Source organism: Xiphophorus hellerii, chromosome 21 (genome assembly GCF_003331165.1).
Source record: "Xiphophorus hellerii strain 12219 chromosome 21, Xiphophorus_hellerii-4.1, whole genome shotgun sequence".
NCBI lineage: Eukaryota > Metazoa > Chordata > Actinopteri > Cyprinodontiformes > Poeciliidae > Xiphophorus > Xiphophorus hellerii.
In genome coordinates, this window is record NC_045692.1 from 24,414,408 (window position 1) to 24,439,547 (window position 25,140).

The window sequence follows — 25,140 nt, forward strand, 5'->3', positions numbered from 1 at the left end:
CAAAGCTACGTAGACTCTGATCCTCTGAACACATGATGGGAATCAACTTTCTGCTTACTGGATCACTGGGAACTGACTGGTACTGGTTTCTCTTTCAGACTTACTGAGGTCCAGAAGATGGAAGATTTGGACCTAAAGGAGGACAGAGCAGAACCTCCAGGATCCGTCTGTCCCTCTATGAGGAGTGACTGGTCCAAAGGAGATATTCCAGACTTCAGTACTGAACCTGGCTCCTCAGACAGGAAGTAAGAAAGCAGTTTCTAACTGATTCATGTGACTCCACACAGATTTATTTAATATTAACTTGTTTATTTTCATCAAATAAATAAAAAGTAACTTAATTTCTATGCAAACTTAAAGCTAAGTAGACATGAGGAATGTCAGCCAATCAGTAGAGTTTTAATGAGGCTTCAGTGAGTCAGTGATGGATGAAAATGATCCATGAAAACAAAAACAACCAAAACTTTAAAGAGCAACAATTCAGAGATTGTTTCTAAACCCACTGAAAGAGGGAAACTTATTTACTGGGAACACTGGGCCCAGTCTTATATACTAGGAAGAATAGGACCAATTTATATACTGGAAAGACTGGGTCCATGTGATCCAGGTAGGATGACCACCCAGAACTTTAAACCTTCTGCTTCTCTGCAGCAGTTTGTGTTCAGATCTTCTTCAGTGTTTTTATCACAGAGTTCCTCAGTAATTGATGTGATCTGAATAACATGTTTGTGTTTCAGAGACCAGAACCTCAGACTGAGAGCAGAACCTCCAGGATCCATCTGTCCCTCTATGAGGAGTGACGGGTCCAGACTACAACCTCCATACTTCAGTACTGAACCAGAACCATCAGACCCAGAGTAAGAAACCAGTTTCTAACTGATTAATGTGATTCTGCAGAGACCACCCAGGATTTAAACTTTGATTTCAGCTTTGAAACTGATTCATGGAGACCAAAATATCATTTTAAATTATTTTAGTTCTTTTCTGAGTTGTGATCTAAACTGTTCTTTGAGAGAACAGAACAAACTGTGGAGGAAAAACTAAATAGTTTCCTTTGTGTCTTTATGAATCTCTAGCAGCTTCTATGTTCCACTGAGGTTTGGGGCCTCATGTGTAAAAGAGTGAGCAGTTTTCACACTAACACGGACAAATTTAGAAAAGTAGGGCGCACAAAAGAATTCGGATATATAAAGCCATATGTACATGCAGTATCTGCACACCTTTCCTTCATAAATCCCAATTTGCAGGAAATAAAGCAGCTGCTGGTTCGCCTGTCACCACCTTGTAACAAGGCAGCCTTTTGCAGGTGGATTTTACAGTGAGGAGGAAAAGTTGAGGCAGAGTCAGGTGGAACAGCAATGGTTTATTCTTCTCACAGCATCAATAAAATCATTTCACAGGTGAAACTGCAGCCTTAAATAGTCCCAGCTGTGATGGACCAAACCACCTTTAATTCACAGGGGGTTCTCAATTCACCAATCTCCACCTATTTAAATAAAATACCTTTTACTAAATACAAACATTTCCACTTACTTTTTATAAATATTTTATGTTTTATCATTACACCATAATGAAACACCACAAAACCCATAAACAACCCCCCCCACACACACACACTTTTCAATGGCCTTTCCTGGAACCTATAAATGGTGTCTGGACCCCTGGGGCAGTATTTATAAATTTATACATATAAATTTTCACGACATGTTCATTTTTATACATGCTGACTTGTGTGTAAAATATGGCGCTGCACATTTTTTGTGCAAATGGTTTATACATGAGGCCCCTGGTGTCTGTGGGAACAAAAACAGTTAAGATGGGAGAGACTAAAATTTAATAAAACTATGATGTTTTGTTAATAAGAAAAACAATCTCCAAAACAGCTCAAATATTAAATCCCAGAAAAAAGTTATTATGTTCCAGACAAACTGTTATAATTTTCTTCCCTCATCAAAAACATCCTTAAATTTTCACTTTGATTATTTTCTAAATTTTTGAGAAATTCTTTAATCTCCTTTTGGATTTTGAAACAACAAAAAGAAAAGGAGTTTTCACTCAGAGTAATGTCGTGTCAGCACAAGAAGCCTTTCATTTTTTAATTCCTGAATCATCTTAGAATTTCACTTTTCCCACTTTTTTGGACTTTTACGTTCATTTTGAAAGGATTTTTAAATTTCTTCCCACATTTGAGTCAGGTGGAGATTTTGCAGGAGTTTCTTGATGAAGTATGTACATTGATATATAATTTAAAATAATATTTTATTTCTATATATTTATTGTTTTGCATGAAAATAACCTTTTGAATCTGAGACTTTCTGGTTTATGGTTTGACCATTTGTAAGAAATGGACCTTTGACTATTTGAAAAGTGTCTGTGAATCTTTAAGTATCCCTGGTTTAGAAGGTAATGTGGAGGTCAAAGGCCAGGCCATTAGTCCTTGATGTGAAGGTTCTCAACAGATCAATTTATTTCATGTCTTAGGTGACAAATAAGCCCACAAACAGGCAAAACGAGCAGAACCAGATAGAAATCAGAACCAACTGCATTAAAGGAACCTGACCATCTAAATAAAACAGGAACTGGACTCAATAAAGATGGATTGTAACTAAACTACAACTATAAACAATTAATCAGGACAATAAAACTACAAAGTGAACACAAAACCAAAGTCCAAAGAATCATCATGAAGTGACATTTAACAAAAAATAATACAAATTTAAATAACTTGTTCTTAGCATTGCTATCATGTCCAAATAATGCTCTGTCACAGTACAAGGCTCTTTATAAAGTTCTTAGATAAATGCAAACTGGATCTGAATCCTGTTTACTGGTGTTCCACCATTAAAGAACGATCCATGTTTCTACACTGGACTCTAGATTAGAATCAGATTTTGGTCTTTGAGCCTCTGATGGAAACAGTTTTCTGCTCTGATTCAGACAGAATAAAGATTTCAGATGAACATACAACCAAAGAGAGATCAATCATAACACCAAATATAATGAAATACTTCAAACCAGAGATCATCAATGTTCTGAGGTTCTGTTCTGACTCAGCTTCTGGTACCAGGACAGCTCCAGCCTGTTGTTAGTGAACTATTTCAGTGATGAAGAAATGTCTTCACAGAGGGAGGAAGAGGAGCAGCGTTGGTGAGGAGGAGCAGCCGTCCTGCTGTGCTTTGTGTCAGAAGGTTCTGATGGATCCGGTCTCTACCAGCTGTGGTCACTGGTTCTGCAGACAGTGCATCAGGTTCTACTGGGACCAGTCTGGACCCTCCTCCTGCCCCCAGTGTGGAGAAAGACCCAGAACAGGAGCTGGACTGCTGACAGCCAATCAGAGCAGCTGTGCTCCAGGTGAGACTGAACACCTCCAATCAGAGCTTCCTTCTGTCGTTTGTTGAACCAATTTAATGTCTTTAGTTGGGATTTGGACATTTAAGGTTTTATAAATCTTTCTGTCAACCAAATCTCTGTATCTCCAACTGGTGTAAATGGTTTTTCTTTCAAGTGGCTCTGTTCTCAGCTCTTTGTGCTAATTGTATTAAAACTGAACATTTTATTAAATCTGATGTTCATGTTGATGCATGGAATAGGCAGCCTAGTACTGCACTAGTGACATGCTAGGAGACTAACATTGTTTTATGGTGTGTAAAAGTCAGTCCCAGGGATCTCTAGATAAAAATTCGCCACTTTATTCAACTCTAACTAGATGATTAGTGCACAGAATCCAGTAACTCCAAAAGGAAACAACAACAGTGATTACACAGCACTCAAAAAACTTGTATGGTCTTCTGAGTTCAACACCTGCCTGCTACCTGTTGCCCCCTTACTCAGATTCTTGAGCCTACAGCTCAACAGCACCATCTAGTGACCAAAGAGGAAATGTATCACATATTTTGCTCCTGCAGTTCATGGAGACAAGAAGGTGGAAAAAGCAACCTGTTGCACTGCTGCTTTTACAGAAAGATGGAAGGAAAGTCTGAGACAGAAACCTTTATTTACTCTGATAATATAGCACAGATTGCAGTTTATATGTTCCTACATATAGCATGTAATACAATTTCAATTCAAGTATATATTATTTATTTGCCCTTCTGTTTAATCCAAATTCAATCATCAGTCAGTGGATCTAAAACCATAATGTAATGTTGATCACATTTAGAACCGACCCAAGGTATAAATGAACTAAGAGAACATCAATGCTGCCAAGTTTGATTTAATGGTTTCAGCATAGATAAAGTAAAAGATTAGAAATGGTTTAAACATTTGGGCGTGCTGTGGTGGCGCAGGGGGTTAGCACGCCCCACGTTTGGAGGCCTTAGTCCTCGACGCGAACGTCGCGGGTTCGACTCCCGGTCCCGACGACCTTTGCTGCATGTCTTCCCCCCTCTCCTCACCCTCCTTCCTGTCTGCCTATTGTCGACAAAATACGAGCCACTAGCGCCGCTAAAACTCTTCGGAGAAAAAAAAAGGAAAAAAAAAGAAAAAGAAATGGTTTAAACATTTAAAATTTTAAGGAACTGGCTATTTTACTTTGTAAAGTTCAAAGAACAATCTTCATAGACAGATTGCTTTGTTGCTACAGCTACAATCTGAGGCTCTCAGTTTAATCTTTGAGTTTTAACTGTTCATTAATACATCTTTGTAAACTACAATTTCATTTGACTGCTCAGCCAATTAAACTAGGCCGCCTCTCCCAGATTTTACAAAATCTATGGTGACATGCTAAATCAAATTCTGCTCAAGGCCTCATAAAGCATTGGACCGGACCTACATGATGAGCTAGACCCGCTGCACAGTGCATCTCTGCTACTGGATGTAGAGAGACAAACGAACGGGAGATTTAATTTATGTGGCTTTAGTAGCTCTTTTATTTTGTGTCTGTTGAGTTTTTAATAAGTGCCACAGAAACTGTTTTGGTTGCCCAAGCTTTATAGGACAAGTTGTTCTGATCTCTGCGTGGCCACGCATCAACTCTACCTGATTTTAAATAGGCAAAGCATTTGGTATGCTTTGTGTTGCCACAAAAAATAAACTAAAATAAAAAATAAACCAGTGTGCTTTGCTAGTCAAGAGGCAAGCGTGAAAGCTCCTCCATGGGCTGAACCACCGGTCCATTAAAGCACCAGTTAACCAGGATCTCAAACTTTATCGACACAAACAGAGGCAGCATGTTGAGACGTAAACACACGTCACACATACTTTGTTCATAAAGAAATATTCTCACTGCACCCTCAACACACTCATCTAAATGTCTACCTGTGAACACTGAGTGCAGCTCAATGAGGACATTTGCAGTTCACATTGAGCTGCATGAGCAAAGCAAATGCAATGGATTTAAACTTGACTCCTACCTTGATGAATTCTACAAAGAAACATGGATCATCATCCTCACAGGGGGTTGATATAAATGTCTACATAGGTAAGCCTATATGGGTGATCCATGCCAAAGTAAACTACAGAAATCAAATCATGACAGCGCGCGCGAAGCAACCAACACACAGAGGCTCCATTGGTGTGATTGGTCTGTGCTCCCTGTTCAATGCATCAACAGTAAAAACTATAAACCCATCTTTCTTTCAGGAATAATTCTGCCCTGTCAGTGAAATGCTCAATGCAGAAGAGACGCTTGCATTTCAGCTTTTTTAAAAAAAGAAAAATTATTTTTTTTTTAAACTTTTTATTTTCTTTCTAATAAAAACAAAAATACACAAGGCTTAACCTGGCGGGTGGGCACCTTAAGCATGGTGGCCCGCCAGGCCAATAATACACTGGGGAACACCCTCTAATAATTCTAATAATCTATTGTTTACTTCTAAAGGACGAAATCATTCCCATGTCATTTTCAAACTACTACTCTTTGAAAACATCCAATCCAGTCTTTGACAGAGAAATGCCATTTTAACTGTGAACACTAGCAGTGAGTGGTTTCTCTGAGAGATTAGAGCTTTTCCTCTAGATTTTGATCATTAAGGCTGGAAAATTCCAGTAGAAAACATTTTTCTTTCTTCTGAAGCTTCTATTTGTGGGAGACGTTCAGATAGAAACTGTAAAATGAGGACATGGTGACATGATGCAGAAGAGTTCGTGTTGCTCAAAGCATTTAATGGATCTGTTTCTGTCAGTGTTTACTCATCTGATCTGATTTCTGAATTAAATAGATCAGATTCTGGTCACAAAACAGAGGCAGAAATGTGATTTTTGAGACCAATATTCTGTTTGTGATGATGGATCAAATTCTGTTTCAGATAGGGTTTTTTTTACTACAGTTGTTCTTTTTCTTTATTTCAGTAGATGTTGTTCTGCAGCATGTTCTAAAGGAACATAAGATCAGCCTAAGGAGGAGATGTGAAAGTGTGACTGAAGAAAGGGATGTAACTGGAAGTAGAACCCTCCTCAACAGGATCTACACTGATCTCTACATCACAGAGGGACAAAATGAAGAGCTTAATACCCAACATGAGGTGAAGCAGCTGGAGAGAGCTGCCAAGATCCAGAACTTCCATGACTCTCCAATCAAGTGCCATGACATTTTTAAAACCTTCCCTGATCAACATGGAGCCATCAGAGTGGTTCTGACTAACGGCATCGCTGGTGTTGGAAAAACCTTCTCAGTGCAGAAGTTCACTCTGGACTGGGCAGAGGGTTTGGAGAACCAAGATGTCAGTGTGGTGGTTCTGCTTTCGTTCAGGGAGCTGAACTTGATCAGAGATGAGCAGCACAGTCTTCTCATGCTGCTCCATGTTTTCCATCCAACACTCCAGAAGCTCCCAGCAGAGCAGCTGGCTGTCTGCAAACTTCTCTTTATCTTTGATGGCCTCGATGAAAGCAGACTTTCACTGGACTTCAACAACAGTCAGCTGGTTTCTGACGTTACACAGAAGTCATCAGTCAATGTTCTGCTGACAAACCTCATCAAGGGGAACCTGCTTCCCTCGGCTCTCATCTGGATGACTTCCAGACCTTCAGCGGCCAATCAGATCCCTCCTTCATGTATTTCCAGGGTAACAGAAGTACGAGGCTTCACTGACGCCCAGAAGGAGGAGTACTTCAGGAAGAGGTTCAGTGATGAAGAGCTGTCCAGCAGAATCATCTCCCACATCAAGACCTCCAGGAGCCTCCACATCATGTGTGGAATCCCAGTCTTCTGCTGGATCACTGCTACAGTTCTGGAGAACATGTTGACCTCAGAGCAGAGAGGAGAGCTGCCCAAGACCATGACTGACATGTACTCACATTTCCTGCTGGTCCAGACAAAGAGGAAGAAGAACAAGTACCATGGAGGACATGAGACAAGTCCACAGGAGCTGATAGAGGCTGACAGAGAAGTTCTTCTGAAGCTGGGGAGGCTGGCGTTTGAACATCTGGAGAAAGGAAACGTCATGTTCTACCAAGAAGACCTGGAGCAGGGTGGTCTGGATGTCACAGAGGCCTCAGTGTACTCAGGAGTTTGTACAGAGATCTTCAAAAGAGAGAGTGTGATCTTCCAGAAACCAGTCTACTGCTTTGTTCACCTGAGCATTCAGGAGTTTCTTGCTGCAGTCTACATGTTCCACTGTTTCACCTCCAGGATCTCAGAGGTGATGGAGAACTTCCTGGGAGAAGCATACAGTGAAACATCTCTGGACGGTATTGTGAAAAAAGTCCTAGAGAAATCCTTCTTCACTCAAAACGGCCACCTGGACCTGTTTGTTCGCTTCCTTCATGGCCTCACTCTGGAGTCCAACCAGAGACTTTTAGGAGGCCTTCTGGGTCAGACAGAGAACAGTCCAGGAACCATCCAGAGAATCATCAAGAATCTGAAGGAGATGAACACTGATAGAATCTCTCCTGACAGAAGCATCAACATCTTCCACTGCCTGGTGGAGATGAACGACCTCTCAGTTTTTCAGGAGATTCAACAATTCTTGAAATCAGGGAATGAACTCTCAGAGATCCAATGTTCAGCTCTGGCCTTCATGCTGCAGATTTCAGAGGTTCTGGATGAGTTGGACCTGGAGAAGTACAATACATCAGAATCAGGACGACAGAGACTGGTTCCAGCTGTGAGGAACTGCAGAAAGGCTCGGTGAGTCCAGATCAGTGATGGTATAGTTACTTTCAAAAAGTTACTTTAATTGGATTTCTAATTACTTCTTGAAAAAGTAATTTAGTAACTGATTACCTAATTTGGAAAGTATCTAAGTTACATTAAAAATAACTTTTTAAATTACTTTCAGCAGCTGCTAACATCAACACTCTGCCACCTGTGAATATTACAATTGATCTTTGCCAATGCTTAGTTGCAAGTTATTTTATAATGGTAACATCAACAATGTATCTCTCCTTATAAGGTTGAACTGAAGGGGAGATTGTTTAATGGTTACAACAGCACAAAAACTGTAGTAATCTTTGTATGTTCCTCTATTGTCTGGAAACTCTACATTTTAGAAGCCCTCCACCCCTCCCTGCTCCAGCCTCCAGGTTCTGTTACGGCCCTGCGTTTGGTGTCATAGCTCAGCGCACAGCTCTTCTCCCACTGCTCCACAGCTCAGATCACCTTCTGCACAGATTTGTGACACTTAACTTAATATTAGTGATTTTAATGGCGATTAGTAGCGCAACTTTACGGACTCTTTCCTCTTCATGTTCAAAAACAAATTATTCATACCTTTTTGTGCTGTCATTTAAGCACACCTGTTGTCGTGTAAACCGCCTGAGCTGCACAAGCCGAGCAGAGATTACGTTAAAAACATAACATTCACTCTGTTACAATATTAGGCTTTCAGTCTTGATGTTTAGTTTGTGATTATTAATCAGCCTCTCGTGAACACAGCGGTGGTTGATGAGCTGATTTAAACTCCTGCTCTGCTAGTCAGTCAAAAATAAGTCCAAAGGCTCACTAAATCTGCAAGTGACTTTAGTAAAAACGAGCCTAAAGTACCTTATAATTATCGGACTTGGCGACAGAAACTCAATAGTTCCTGTTTTTCCAGCAACATAATGTGCATCTCCCTCTATTGTTTACATTCCTGTCGCTTCTGCTAACTGTTGCATAGAAATGGCAGTCGCTCCTCAAGACGCATAGAGGAAATAAAACTAAATTAGAAAAGAAAATAGCAACGCACAGTGATTTGGATAAGTAACTTTAATCCAATTACTGGGTTTGAGAAAGCAACGCGTCACTGAAATAACTGGTCCGACGTCAGTAACACTTTACTGACATCAGACTCTGACTCTGTAACTCTGTTACAATGAATGCTGTGTGAATGCAGCATTCATTGTTTGCAATTTTGCACTGTTTCTTCTTCGTATTTCAAATTCCTTCTGGTCAGTTTTTGGCTTTACTTTTTTCATTCTTTGGACTATTTCAATCATCTAAACATTCAGCTCCTTCAGGACAGCACTGCTGCAGCTTTTAATATTTAGAGGTTTTTAAAAATATTCCACTTTTTTCAGTCTTCATATATAGAATTGAATAAAACAGTTTTTTTCTGAAAGATCCAATCAATCAGACACATTTTTAACTTCACTCATTGGGTTGCTACCCCATAATTCACATCTTTAGATCTTTCACTCTTTTTTTTATAAAATCACTGTTTAGGTTTGATGGAAACTTGTGCCATTAAAATAAACTCCTGCATCAAAGTTGTTGCCCTTTAATCTAATTGGAAACTTTGTGAACCAACTTTTTTTCTGCCCACTAGTTTCCTCTGAGTTTATAAATGAGAGCAACATGAATGGACTTTTCTGTAACCTCTGTGCTGCTGCTAGTCTTGGTCAAGATTCTTGAGCAAAAGAGATTTTCAATCTCAGTGGGATTTTGCTGGTGAAATGAAGGTTAAATAAATAAATTAGTGATTGTTGTCTGCTTTCAGAAAAAGTCATTTCTGGTGGAGTCCTGGTTTCTGTCATCCCAAAGCTCTGAGAACGCTGTGTACGGAGCTGGAGCCATTTTCCTCATCAACACTTCATCTGCAGCCTTTGTTGAAGTACTTAATGTCCTCCATAAAGAGCTGGAGAGACATGAGCTTCAACACTAGAAAAGGGGTGCCGAAACATTTTGAAATCAGGATCTACTTTTTCTCTCACCAGCTGGCTGAGATGTACCACTAACCCACAAAAATTGTAAATTAAACTTTATTGACTTATTTTATATGCAAATATACATCAGTTATAGCAGACATATCAAGTTGATAAAAAACCTGATGCAGTTTCTTCCTCAGTGACATTCTGACACTGGAAGGAGGTTACTGGTTTCTCATAGTCAGGAACTGGTTGCAAACCTGAGGCCAGCAGGTGTCAGTCAGTTATGATAGATCTGAACTTTGGTTTGATGACCTCAATATGAGAAGTTGCAGACTGATAGGAGGAACCAAAGAGTTGGGTTAGAAGCACATCTTTTGTAGTTGGGATATTTTTCCTCCAACAGGTTCCAGAGGAATCACCTCAAACCAGATGTTGGACTGGAATTTATTTCAGTGTCATTTGTGAATGTCAGCTTCTCATTTTCAATAGCAGAGCTATAAAGGCTGAAAAAGTTGATCATTTTGAAGAAAGTCTCATCAAAATCAATATTTCCTCTAAATAAGAGACAAAAATAAATAGCATGTTTGAAAGAGGAGAAACCTCTCAGACTCTGAGCAAGATGCCAGAGAGCACCAAACAAAAGTCTTTATATTAGACAATTAATTTTATCTCATATAATTTTTGCCGTAGAAGCCATTTGTTTGTTAAATACTTAATGAAATATGTTGGTCTTATTTGGTGTTTGTTGTGAATGACGTACACTCACAAACGAACGAGGTAATTAGTCCAATTTTGTCTATTGAATGTTCAGAAACTCCAGTGGCTGTTATTAGCCACAGCAAAGGTAAACAAAGGTAAAATAACCTGAACAGGTGATCAACTCAAAACCACTCGTACCTTTTTACTCTCCATCTCTGTCATTGAAGCACACCCGTTGCCATGGCAACCGCCTGAGCTGCACAAGCTGAGCAGAGATTACGTTAAAAACAAAATATTCAGTTTGTTACAATATTAGGTTTTCAGTTTTTATGTTTATATTCTGATTATTAATAAGCCTCTCATGAACACAGCAGTGGTTGATGAGCTGATTTAAACTCCTGCTCTGTTAGTCAGTCGGTCTTTGAGTCGCCTTTTTTTTCTTAGTGGAACCAAAACGCACTGAATTGTGCAACACCTTGTTGAAACAATGATTACAGAGATTATTATTTTGCTCACTTATTAATTTGAGCATGGTTTGTTGATTTTCTTTATTTTTTTAATACTTTACTAAAATTACAAACGTTTTGGATTTTAGTGAATATTTTTGATAAGTGTGTCAGAACAGGACATGCTGGTTTCAGCCTCCTGGTGTTCAGTTTGTCATCTACTGCCGAGATCAACTCAAAACCTTCCAACAATCGATCACAATCAACATATTGAGCTCCCCTGCTTTAGACATTCCAGCCTCTTCTAGTTCCTGGGATAACTTTCACTGGTTCACCATGAAAGATGCTGCTTCATGTGGGGAGCCACAGTGGATCATCTGATGGGGAGAGAGGAGGACAGCTCTGCTGGAAGCATCAGGCTGCTTTTAGCAGAGCTGTTGGATTCATTCATGACCATCTGGTTCTTTCCATCATGATCTATATTTTATATCTATAGTAGGGTGGTGGGGGGCAGTCTATGAAGGAAACTGAACTTTCCTTCACAGACTGATAGAAGATCCTCAACATCTGACTGCAGCTGAAGCTCCTGGTTTCCTCAGGAAGGAGAGCTTGGTGACTGTTTAGTGTCAGGAGTTCATCTGGATGTTGGATCCAGATGAAGATGCTTTGACTACATTTACATCCAGCAGACAGTCAGATCCATGGACACCTGAAGATATTTACTGAGTTCTGCTGTTTTACTGCAGATGGTTTTAATGTTTAATAAAATCATTGATTGCTCAGATGAATTGTCCTCCTGTCCAGAGTTTCTCCTGCCTCTCAGTCATTGGCTGCTGGAGACAGAGAGGAGCCAGGATCCTAGAAGCTGAAGATTCTCTAGAAAATGGATGAATAGAAACGATTTTCTGATCATCACCATCCGCTCCACCATGTTGGGTCTGTTAGGATATCAGCTCCACTGATTTCATCCATTCCTTCATCTTCCAATGAGAATCATGTTTTAAAGTCATGTGATGAAGAGCTTCTGATCCAGATTGTTGCTGCAGCAGTCAGAGCTCAGCATGAAGAAACATGGAGGTTTGCTAACAGGCAGCCAAGATGGCCACCGCTAAAACCTTCAGTTGTTCTGAGAACATGAAACCGGACCAGAACCAGAACCATGATGTTAATTATGAAATGATCAAACTCAGTAAATTGATGTGAAGACCAGATGTTCATCAGATAATATCAATGTTATTATGTGTGTTTATATAGATTATCTGATTTAATTAGAACTGACTTTATTTCTTCTATAATCACAGACTTGGTGGCTGTAAACTCAGACAGGCTGAATGTGAAGTTGTGGCTTCAGCTCTGAAGTCCAACCAACATCTGACTGAACTGGAAATAAGTCAGATCCACATAGATGGAACCAGAACAAACTCTGAACTGAATCATGTGTTTGAGATCCTGGAGAGTTCAGTCAGTAAAGTAAAGAGTCTGAGGTTTGTTTTCTCTATTTATCCTATAAAATCTTTCATTGATACTTTAATATTTATTTATCTTCACATTTATTCTGTTTTCTTTAAAAACAATCTGCTCTCAAAATGCCAGAATATAATTTCTAAAATCTTTTGCTTTGTAAATGAATTATTTTCCTTTCAGACTTTGAGAATATTGATCTTTATTTTTCACTTTAAAATGTTTTGGACTGATGAACAAAACTAAATTAAAGAAGTCAAATGATGATAATTAATGATGGAGATGTTTCACTTTGTTCTGAGAAAGATTCAGATGATCAGATTAATTTCTTTCTCATTTCTTCTTCATATTAATAATGAAATGTTCCTCCAGAATAAAACCAGAACCAGAAAAAGACAAATGTGTTTAATAAAGACATGTTATTTAAGAAAGAACTGAAATAGTAACAACAAACAGAAACTATAATGTGAATAAAAACTGACAGCAGCAGCTGGTTCCTCCAGCTCACCTTTGTCCTGAAGCTGTGGTTCTGCTGGACCAGGTCAGAGAAGAATCATCTCTTCAGTCTGACAGCTGTCAGTTGGTTGGAGCCTCGTCTCTCTGAGCTCAGAGACGCTTCATCAGGTCACTGATCAGTAACTTTAGAGCAGATTCAGAGTTCCTCCATCTTGTTTCTGGAGATCATATCTGATCATTGCTGATCAGAATTGATCAGATATGATCAGTGGTACAGGAGGCCTGTGTCCTCACTGCAGCAAACATCTGGTCCTCATCTCCTGCTGTCCTCTGCCTCTGCTGTCCCTCCTCTGTTGGGACATGATTCTCATCGGAAGATGAAGGAACAGATGAAATCAGTGGAGCTGATATCCTAACAGACCCAACATGGTGGAGTGGATTCAGCATGTAGATGGACCACAACGTCTGCTTGTTGGTGATTGGCTGAGCTGTTGTCATGGCAACATGCAACCAGAAAGAAGGCAGCATAGCAGCTTCTAGACCAGGACTCTTCAAATCCAGGCCTCCAGGTTCGGTGTCCTGAAAACTTTAGATGTTTCTGCTTCAACACCTGAATGAAATGATGGATTCTCCCACAGGATGCAGTCAGGTTCTCCAGAGTCCTGCTGATGACCTCATGACCTCATGATGGGACTCAGGTGTTGAAGGTTGCAGGACCCTGACCATCGAGGCCTGGAGTTCAACATCCCTGGTCTAGAACAAACCAGAATAAGTTCTCCAAATATTTACTGACCCCATAGTTCAGTAAATACTTTTTCTTTAGAACAAACAACTGAGAACCTGATCATCAGCAGAGCAGCGCCACCTGGTGGCTCAACTGAGTCACAGGTTTTAATTCCAGATACCTGAGATAAACCAACCTTTACTTCTTTTCTGATATGAAACTATTTCAAAATTTGAAGTCCATTTTCATTCCCGACAAGAACCACAGAAGGCCCGACTGAAATATTTTAATAACACGTCATAATAACATGTTCTGATTCTGCTGGTTTGGACTCCATAAACCAGTTTTACTGGATCAAATATTAAACATCAGTTCATCATGTTTCTGGGACTTTTACTTTCAGTGATTTTAATTTTCTACATTTTTATTATTCATTTGTTCATATTTCAGTTTTAACCTGCATCCTGTTGGCTTCAGCTCACATCTTTTATTCTTTATTCAGATTTATCAGCTGCAGTGTGTCAAAGATCAGCTGTTCTTCTCTGGTCTCAGCTCTGAAGTCCAACCCCTCCCATCTGACTCAACTGGACCTGGGCTACAACAACAACCTGAAAGATTCTGGAGTGAAGGAGCTCTGTGGTTTTCTACAAAATCCTGAATGCAGAATACAACGATTAATGTAAGAAACCATGTTTTATTCTGGATCTGATGTTTCTGATGTGAAAGTTGTGTTGCCACTAAACTGCAGACAGATGGCTGATATTCAGCTGATCCACTCTGAGGGTCTTCATGGTAAAGTCTGCTTTCTTCTTCTATGGTTTGGTCCAGTTAAAGTTTCTTTGTTTTATGAAAGCAAAAGCAGTTTCTCCTACCACCATCACCTTCAACCAATCACAGCGTTCATTTCACAGACACCAACCACACCTAGAAAGAGAAGGTCAAAGGTCAGATTGGAGACTAAAGGCTGATAAAACTCTATTAGGATCATTAAATGTCTTAATATCTACAAACAATCAGGTATAAAATCTGAGAAAATGTCATTATGTCCAAGACTAAATAATGATGTTCATCCACATCTCTGACCTTCTGATCATAAATGATCAATAAACCATCATTGATAAAACCACAAACTTTATTAATCTGTAAAGATGAACACATGTAGAAACATCAGGAATCAGTTTGAAATTTAAAATGAATCTGAACTGAAATTTTAGAGCTTAGTCCAACAAATAGTTCCATTCTATACAGCAGCATCAATTTAAGTAAATGTCTGAAAATAATATGGAAATATTTTCCAAGCTGTGAATAAATGTGAGGTAAACAAAGTATTCCCTCCCCTTTCCTTGGTTATTTCTAATTTCCTGTGTCTGAGGTGAAGAAGCAGGAATCCTGTGAGTTTGTGACAGATGTAGCAGTAAGTTGTGACGTTGACAGAAGGAGCTGGATGGATGCACGGTGGGACAGCTGATAGCAGAGCAGCTTTATTTCTAGACAACTTTAAACAGCCAAAGAAGACATGAAGCAGCAGTCTCATAATCCGTTAATCAACCAATAACACCATCAGTAGGAGATAAACATCAATACAACAGCCCTGGATTTGGTGCGCTGTGGTGGCATAGGGGATAGCACGACCCACATTTGGAGGCCTTGAGTTCTTGACTCAGTCGTCGCGGGTTCGATTCACAGACCCGGTGACATTTACCGCATGCTTCTCCTTCCCCCTTTCTTGTCAGCATACTTTAACATAAGGAACACTAGAGCCCACAAAAGACCCCTGGGGGGGAGAAAAAACAGCCCTGGATTAAAATAATAAGATCATCATACAGTCAGATTGAAGTAAATGGAAATAGAAAAATATAACGACAAATTGATAGAATTCAAACACAGACAAAAGTGAACATTTGTTTTTTTACCCCTCCAGGGGGTCTTTTGTGGGCTCTAGTGCCCCTTATATGACAGTAGACTGACAGGAAACGGGGAAGGAGAGGGGGAAGACATGCGGCAAATGTTGTTGGGTCCGGGAGTCGAACCCGCGACGGCCGCGTCGAGGACTGAAGGCCTCCAAATACGGGTCGTGCTAACCGCTACGCCACCACGGCACGCCCCCGAACATTTGGTTTTAAGCAGGAATTTATAATCAAACTGGGCTATTGATCCTCCAGATATATCAGTCCGTTCTGTTTTCACTCATGTGTCCCTGTGTTTATGATTGAGTGAAGATCCTCCAGATCAATCACTCAGTTCCACTCAATAGAAGGTTAAAGGTCACTGTGGAAATGAGCTGCTTCCATTAAATCACTGCAGCATTCATTAACAGCTCTAATGTCACAATTTGGTTCTTAAAGTCCATTTTAATTCCCGACCAGAGCCACTGAAGGCCCGACTGAAATATTCTCCAACACATCATAACAATATGTTCTGGTTCTGCTGGTTTGGACTCTAGAAACCCGTTTTACTGGATCAAATATTAAACATCAGTTCATCAGGTTTCTTGGACTTATACATTCAGTGAAAATAATTTTCTAGATTTTTATTATATATTTGTTCATATTTCAGATTTAAACTGCATCCTGTTGGCTTCAGCTCACATCTTTTCTTTTTCAGGTTGGAGAAATGCTGTCTGTCAGAGATTAGCTGTTCTTCTCTGGCCTCCGCTCTGAAGTCCAACCCCTCCCATCTGACTCAACTGGATCTGAGTGACAATGACTTGGAAGATTCTGGAGTGAAGGAGCTCTGTGGTTTTCTACAGAATCCTGAATGCAGAATACAACTATTAAAGTACGAAACCATGTTTAAGTCTGGATCTGAAGTTTCTTATGTGAAAGTTGTCTTACCACTAAACTGCAAATAGATGGCTGATATTCTACTGATCCACTCTGAGGATCTTCATGGTAAAGTCTGCTTTCTTCTTTTATGGTTTGGTCCAGTTAAAGTTTCTTTGTTTTATAAAAGCACAAGCAGTTCCTCCTCCCACCATCACATTCAACAAATCACAGCGTTCACTTCACAGTCACCAACCACACCTGCAGAGAGAAGGTCAAAGGTCGGATTGGAGACTAACGGCTGACAGAACTCTGATTTTAGGATCATTAAATATCTTAATATCTACAAACAATCAGATGTAAAATCTGAGAAAATGTCATTATGTCCAAAACAGACTGAGGCTTAATTCACTAAATAATGATGTTCATCCACATCTCTGACCTTCTGATCATAAATGATCAATAAACCATAAATGGTAAAACAACACATTTTATTAATCTGTAAAGATGAACAGATGTAGAAACATCAGGAATCAGTTTGACATTTAAAATGAATCTGAACTGAAATTTTAGAGCTTAGTCTAACAGAAACAGTTTCATTGTAATACAGCAGCATCAATTTAAGTAAATTTTGGAAAATAATATGAAAATATTTTCTAAGCTGTGAATAAATGTGAGGTAAACAAAGTATTCCCTCCCCTTTCCTTGGTTATTTCTAATTTCCAGTGTCTGAGGTGAAGCAGCAGGAATCCTGTGAGTTTGTGACAGATGTAGCAGTAAGTTGTGACGTTGACAGAAGGAGCTGGATGGACGCACGGTGGGACAGCTGATAGCAGAGCAGCTTTATTTCTAGACAACTTTAAACAGCCACAGGACCAAAGAAGACATGTGGAAATGAGCTGCTTCCATTAAATCACTGCAGCATTCATTAGCAGCTCTATAGTCACACTTTGGTTCTTAAAGTCCATTTTAATTCCTGACCAGAACCACTGAAGGCCCAACTGAAATATTCTACCAGCATGTCATAATAACATGTTCTGGTTCTGCTGGTTTGGACTCTATAAACCAGTTTTACTGGATCAAATATTAAACATTTACAAATTAAACATTTTATTATGTCAAAACATAAAACGATTGAATGCAAACCACCACTATCATACCTAGAGAATATTGTGCTAGGAAATTTAGAGAGGAGAGGTCATATTTCTTTATTTTATATAGCTTTACTAAGGCACGATGAGGAATCCACTGCAGATAAATTGGATGCATGGAGAGCTGACATCCGAGAGGAGATACAAGTAGCGGACTGGAATACTGCATGCGTAAAGGCCCAAAAGCAGTCAATCAATACAAGCATGAAACTCCTTCAGTACAAGTGGTTGATGAGAACTTACATAACTCCAGTCAAATTGAACCGCTGGGCACCTAACATCCCAGATATCTGCTGTAAATGTTTGGTTGGAAGGGGTATTATACTTTCACTGTGTATGGGAGTGTCCAAAGTTACAACAATATTGGAACTTGGTTACGCAAACTTTGTCAGAGATCGTTGGAGTGAATGTACCTGCTGAGGCCAAAATGTGTGTTTTGGATATTTATTCAGAGAACTGTGTTTTTAATTCCAGACAGTTAAAATTGATTGACTTTGGACTCCTGCAGGCCAGGAGATTAATATCTCTATACTGGAAAAAAATGAATATACCATCAATTCACATGTGGGTGAAGGAGATGTCATCCTGTATGGCTCTGGAGCGACTCACTTATATTGTCAGAGGAAAATGAGCGAAATTTGAAAAGACATGGTCACCGTTGACCGAGTTTCTGAAACATTACAAAGGACATTAAGAGAACTGTGCAGAGATTGCTGGGTTGTATTTTTTCTTTTTTTCTTTTTTTTTCTTCTCATTGTTCATTATTTTTTATTTGTGTTTGTTTACTTTGGGGACCAAGTTTTTTAATGAGAATCTGTGTTAAGTGTATCACTGTCACTTGTTCTTTCTTTTATGTTATAAAATTCAATAAAAAATATTCTTCAAAAAAAATATTAAACATCAGTTCATCATGTTTCTTGGACTTTTACATTCAGTGAAATCAATATTTTACATTTTAATTATTAATTTGTTCATATTTCAGTTTTAACCTGCATCCTGTTGGCTTCAGCTCACATCTTTTATTCTTTATTCAGATTGATGTACTGCAAGTTGTCAGAGACCAGCTGTTCTTCTCTGGTCTCAGCTCTGAAATCCAACCCCTCCCATCTGACTCAACTGGACCTGAGCAACAACAACCTGAAAGATTCAGGAGTGAAGGAGCTCTGTGGTTTTCTACAGAATCCTGAATGCAGAATACAACTATTAAAGTAAGAAACCATGTTTTTGTCTGGATCTGATATTTCTGATGTGAAAGTTGTGTTGCCACTAAACTGCAGACGTCTGGCTGATATTTTACTGATCCACTCTGAGGGTCTTCATGGTAAAGTCTGCTTTCTTCTTCTATGGTTTGGTCCAGTTAAAGTTTTTTTGTTTTATAAAAGCACAAGCAGTTCCTCCTCCCACCATCACATTCAACCAATCACAGCATTCATTTCACAGACACCAACCACACCTGCAGAAAGAAGGTCAAAGGTCAGATTGGAGACTAAAGGCTGATAAAACTCTGATATTATGATAATTAAATGTCTTAATATCTACAATCAGATATAAAATCTGAGTAAATGTCTTTATGTCCAAAACAGACTGAGGTTTAATTCACCAAATAATGATGTTTATCCACATCTCTGACCTTCTCATCCTAAATGATCAATAAACCATCATTGATAAAACCACAAACTTTATTAATCTATAAAGATGAACAGATGTAGAAACAATAGGAATCAGTTTGACATTTAAAATGAATCTGAACTGAAGTGTTAGAGCTTAGTCCAACAGAAACAGAAACAGTAGAGTGGCTGAAACACAGAAAATGATGTCAGACATTCAGGAAGCAGCTAAAAGACCAGCAGCAGCATCTGGATCTTCTAATGGTGAGAGATTCAAGAACCAGTAATTCCTTCATAAAGTCAGTGTATAAAAAGTAATACAATATTTTCTAAATGCTGATTCCATTCTCTGCAAATGTTTAAAACTAGATATTTTGTTTTTGTCTCTACAAGTAGTTCCACATGCACCAGTGTCACACAAGAAAGTGATCTTTTTCCCATTAACCAACAGGGTTATTTCAGGATTAATGTTATCCATTGATAGCAAATCTTGTAAATTTAGCAAAACTTCCTTTGTTTGATCAATTTCTATTTCATTCACTTAATCTAATTTGGGATGTGATGTCTCATTTTATGACTGTGGTGTACTCAGAGCTGATCCTAGTTATACTGAGGTGTGGTATTTTTCCTGGAGAGTGTCTGACCAGATGTCCTTCTTTTCCACAACACCAACACTCTGAAATACGTAATCTAAAATTTCCTCTTCTGCCTCTACTGATTTGGGCCTTTCTCCCTAAAACCTCCTTTTTATAAAATGCTCCTGCTGTAGCTCCTATTTTTCTTTCTTCTTTTCTTTTACTACCTTTTCAGCATGGAGGGAAATAACTAACATACCCATCTAATGTTCCAGTTTCCAATCCTATGTAATATTTGGTCACCTTCTTGTAGCATCTTTAGATCCTGCATGCAAAGCATTTTTAGCTGCTGTCAATAGGGTCCATTTTCATCATTATTTTCTTCCAACCCACTATTAGCCTTGAAAATAACTATAATTTTGATTCTGTATTCTTCAAATGGTTCATCATCCTTTTGTTTTGTCTCTACCTATTTCTATATAATTTGCTCTTCTAAATCTCTGGATAGTTCTGTTTGCTAAACATGTCACTCTATCTGTCAGGTCCTATGAATCATATGGCTATGTTGCTGGGGGATTGGCAGTGGCATCTACAGGTGTCCAATCCCCCCGTACATGATGCTGGTCGCTTCCCAGAGCAGCCATCCACACCTGGACCTCATGTCCATTCAGATTGTAAGATAGTCTTAAATTATTAATTTCTTGAACAAATTTTTTCACATCTCCTTTATGGGTTGTGATCCCCTCTATTGCTTTTTTTATATCATCCATAGTCCAGGTCTCGTACACCATAACAAAACAATCTTGTCCCACTCTTGTGTCCGGATTGGGTACTTGGATTAAAGGAAAAACATAATTTCCATCAGCGGATGTGGGAGGTGGGGCTGATGGCCTCGGAGAAGCTCTCGGAGAAAGCACCCCTCCCAGTGTGGTTGCTCCTAGTCACTGGCCTGTCTTTTTGAGATTCACCGTAGTTAGTTAAATTTGGATATAATGAAAAAGCTGGTGATTTTGGTGGCATTCTGTTTTGTTCAGGCACTCCAGTTTTAGTTAAAAATGGGGTCTCTGGCTCTGATTGATTTACTACCAGTGAAGCTTCCCCTCCTTCTCAATCTTCCTGTTCCTGAGCTTGCAGTCTCCCTTTTATCACTATCTCATTATCTTCCTCTTTCCTGTAAAACATCAACCGTTTATGCCGATCCTCTCCCTTCCTTACATTCTTCTGTCCCTATTCTCTTTTATTTGTAACTTTTATCGAATACTCTATATCTTCATAACCTTCTTATTTCATTTTCTTGGTTTTTTGCTTAGTTTTTCTTTTATTTTATCTTGTAGTTCTGTCAATGTTTGAGTATTTAGTTGACCTTGGAACCCATAATTTACTATCCATTTTCAGAGATTTTATTTTATCTGGGTTCTGCCTTTCAATAAACCTTAAATCTTTACACTGCAGTTTATCTTTTGGTTCACATTTACTGCTGTTTTTACCCATTTTGAACAATTTAGTCCAGTTCATCAACACATAGTGTGTTCTAAAAACTGGTATTATTTTTATATTGGGGTAACAATTGAAAATACCTATTGTGGTAATCCTCACTTCAACTCTTACGAGTGGAGAATTCTTGCCTCTGCATCTACAATTGGTTTGTTACTTACAATCCCACTAGTTTATGTGAGATAAAATACCAAATGGTATTTACACCGCCAATCACTCTCACAGTCACACTTTTTCACGGAATTTAAGCTCCTGTTTTCACAGGACTCCACCGTCCTTTCACAATGGCTACATTTCCCACAACAGGAACAGGATAAGGTTGCAAACCTTTCTTTTCATTTACCTGTTAGAGCCTGGGATTCACAGGGTTTTATTTCTACGTGGTCAACCCTCATCCACACTTTCTTTTAAAAGAAAGTTTACTTACTATCAGTTGTTTCTCCCCTTTCACGGAGCTCCATCAACTGTCAGATCCCAGCCGGCGGGCCGACTGCAGTCCTGGAAAAGGTTCTATTGGCTCATTCTACAGAGTTTAGCCGTACGCACGGTCTTTCTGGATTCTGCCGCACCTGCTGGCATCCTTGGGTATGTTGGAGTCCGGCTCGAAGGACCAAAAAAGGTCAGGTTCACAACCTTGAGACACTTTGACACAGACACAAAAGAAGAAGAGAAACAAATAAATTGAATTTTACACTCAGAGTGGAGAGTGGGAATGAAGACATCTCAATCCTAGTCTCCTAAAACCCGCTCTGAGATTTCTTTTCCCGCTCTTCCTCTTTATTTCAATTGGGTGTGCCCTAGTTACACAAATGTGTATACCGTTAAGGAAAGGAGGTACCAGCTGCAAACACAGACAAACTTTTTCTAAACAGTTAAATCTCCTGTCTTAGTGCATGTCAGGTCTCAAGGCAGTTCCCATGTCCCTGGGTCACAAGCTTTGACACTTAGACTTTGGGTGTTTTCCTTATCAGGCCAGCTCTTAGTTTTGTCTCCAGAGTGGCTAGTATCTACTTCCAATTTGGCATGCTAATCAGCGTCTTGCAGACATCTCTCACAAAAACACATATTACAGAAGAAAACAAAAGAATCTCACAGTTCATAAAGTTAATTTTGAGTGTGTATGGAATAAAAGATATTTACAGTTCTAACAGAGATCATCCTCAAATGATGAAGAACAGAGGAGTCCAGAGTGTGTTTCTGAACAGAGGCTGGACTGATGCATGTTTAGAAGAACCAGAGCAGAGGACAGACTGCTGGTCAGCAGAGCCAGGAGCCAAGGCCCTGCAGTGAGGAAGACTTTTAAATAATCCAGGAGGAGCATCAGGTGGAGAACCTGCTGGCTGTAAATGTCTGACCAGCTGCAGCAGAGGACACAGAGTCCATGTTCAAAGATGGCAGAACAGGACACAAAGACTGAGGGGTCAGAGGTCACATCTGGGCCCTGGTGGAGGAGACTTTCTCTATAAAATGCTGCAAATAGTTTCCACCTGCAGCAGGGTTCAATCCAGCCTGTGTGTGTATGTCAGGGAGCGCATTAAAAAGAAATCAAGAAATTTAAATAAAATACAAGGATTGTGAATGTTTGATCCAACTTTAAAGATCTCCACCATTCAGTTTTTAGTCATGACCCCAGCGGTTCTTTAATATCTGAAACAACATCTGGTATTAGTCTGTTTTCATCTGTTCTCAGTCCTGTAGCTCCCTCTGCTGGCAGGAAGACTGTCATGATCTGACCAAATCAAAGATTGTTGTAGCAAACATGAATGTATTTATTTACAGAATCCAGAACTGTTTCATTTGTAATGATTTTTCCAGAAGAGTCTGAAATGTTTTCCAGATGTGGTTCAGAGTAAAACCTGGAAAAGGAATATTTGTCATTGTCTCCACCTTTTTAACTGAAGCAGCATTGACCTTTGACCTGCTGGTCTTCCCTTAAATCTCAGCTTGAATGTTTAGAGGAAGAAATCTGATGTTTGTTGTGAATTAGTTTGTTTCCATGGTAAAAACATTGATATCAGATTGGTTGTGATGCAGCATCCTGTGTAACAATATATCAGGTAGACTCAGTTCTGTTTCCACTCATGTGTTCATGTGTTTATGAATGAGTGAAATGTAATTATTGCAGCTGTTGATCCTTCAGATAAATCACTCAGTTCCACTCAATAGAAGGTTAAAGGTCACTGTGGAAATAAGCTGCTTCCATTCAATCACTGCAGCATTCATTAACAGCTCTAATGTCACACTTTAGTTCTTAAAGTCCATTTTAATTCCCGACCAGAACCACTGAAGGCCCGACTGAAATATTCTAACAACACGTCATAATAACATGTTCTGGTTCTGCTGGTTTGGACTCTAGAAACCAGTTTTACTGGATCAAATATTAAACATCAGTTCATTATGTTTCTGGGACTTTTACATTCAGTGAAATTAATTTTCTACATTTTTATTATTAATTTGTTCATATTTCAGTTTTAACCTGCATCCTGTTGGCTTCAGCGCACATCTTTTATTTTTTATTCAGATTGTGGAACTGCAGTTTGTCAAAGATCAGCTGTTCTTCTCTGGTCTCAGCTCTGAAGTCCAACCAACATCTGACTGAACTGGACCTGAACAACAACAACCTGAAAGATTCTGATGTTCAGCAACTGAAGCTTTTTGTAAAGAATGTAAAGTAAGTAAATGTTTGTAGTGAGTCCAGCTGCTGTCAGCATATTGAACTAAACTAATTCCTATCAAAGCAAAGATCCAGTGTTCCCAGTAAAGCTGCAACTTCTCAGTGGGAGGAGAATGGTTCAGGCTTCCTGATTGGACACAGAAACAGCAATCAGCCAATCAGAGAAGCAGCAGCTTGCTGTGTTCCTGTGTTTGTGTTGGTGTGAAGATGAGTGTTGTTGCTGTGTCCATGTCTCCAGGAAGTCCAGCTGGACTCCAGCATCCAGCCGTCCAACATGTCTAGAGACAGTGGTCCTCATTCATCAAACTGTGGCAGCAGCAGATCTGATCTCAGATCTGCTTGTTCTCTCAGTTCAACAGGAAACAAGTGATCAGGTTGATGTTGGTCACAGCTCTGAGATCAGTCTGACTACAGCCTGGAAACCACTGGCTCTGATTTCACAAACCATCATTCATTTAGTCAGCAGCTGCTCTTTCTGCTCAAGTCCACTCCTCACATCTGGACATGTGTCCTCCTGTCCTCAGTCTCATCCAGATGTGTTCAGGGACAGCCTCCATGTTGGTCAGTCAGCTGATGTTCCAGCAGCAGATGAGATGTTGATCAGCAGCAGTTTGTGTCTAAATGCAGCAGCAGCAAATCCATCCTCCAGTGTTGCAGCAGCAGTGAAGCCTTCAGGACTCTCAGCAGTTTGTTTCCACTGTGGACTTGAGTGGAACCTGCAGAGGAAGCAGACTGGATGCTGAAAGTGTGTGTAGGTGTGTGAGCTTGGAGCTCAGTGTGTTCACTGCAACACGTTAAGATGAGAGCTGAAAGGAAGCTGCTCTGAACAGGACTGAAGGCCCTGCTGCTCTTTCTACTGGATGTGCTGCGTCACTGACTGCTGCTGGAGAGAAGCTGGAAACTCACTGATCTGATCTCTGCATCTTTCTTCTCTCTGCAGGTTTTGGTGATTAACTTTATAAAGAAGAGAATCGTATCCGTTTCCTGATGATCCTCAGAGGTTGAAGCTGCAGCAGTTTGAGTCTAAAGAGATTCTGACTGGACCATGATGACCTTTGACCTGAATGATTTCGTTCCTGTTTATTT

At 39.6% G+C, this 25,140-nt stretch overlaps 1 protein-coding gene and 1 long non-coding RNA gene across 5 annotated transcripts in view; one reads left to right on the forward strand and one right to left on the reverse strand.

Annotated features, from left to right (window-relative positions):
- Positions 1 to 25,140, forward strand: part of LOC116712080 (NACHT, LRR and PYD domains-containing protein 3-like) — a 612,764-nt gene that overhangs the window by 40,378 nt on the left and 547,246 nt on the right. The window contains exons 3-10 of one of the 4 annotated variants that reach the window (XM_032551858.1): positions 99 to 245; positions 738 to 857; positions 3,125 to 3,351; positions 6,289 to 8,065; positions 12,452 to 12,634; positions 14,294 to 14,470; positions 16,396 to 16,569; positions 18,739 to 18,912. The exons of 2 other annotated variants lie outside the window; for them this stretch is intronic. In XM_032551858.1, the coding sequence (XP_032407749.1) occupies positions 118 to 245; positions 738 to 857; positions 3,125 to 3,351; positions 6,289 to 8,065; positions 12,452 to 12,634; positions 14,294 to 14,470; positions 16,396 to 16,569; positions 18,739 to 18,912 (2,960 nt within the window). In that variant the 5' untranslated portion in view covers positions 99 to 117. The remainder of the gene's footprint in view (positions 1 to 98; positions 246 to 737; positions 858 to 3,124; positions 3,352 to 6,288; positions 8,066 to 12,451; positions 12,635 to 14,293; positions 14,471 to 16,395; positions 16,570 to 18,738; positions 18,913 to 25,140) is intronic. One more of the 4 variants, XM_032551872.1, reaches the window with a different exon arrangement.
- On the reverse strand, positions 14,318 to 24,087 carry LOC116712189 (uncharacterized). The gene is made up of 3 exons (XR_004337458.1): positions 23,996 to 24,087; positions 16,860 to 16,863; positions 14,318 to 14,386 (listed from the first exon to the last, which is right to left on the reverse strand). It is a non-coding gene; the product is annotated as an uncharacterized LOC116712189 (long non-coding RNA).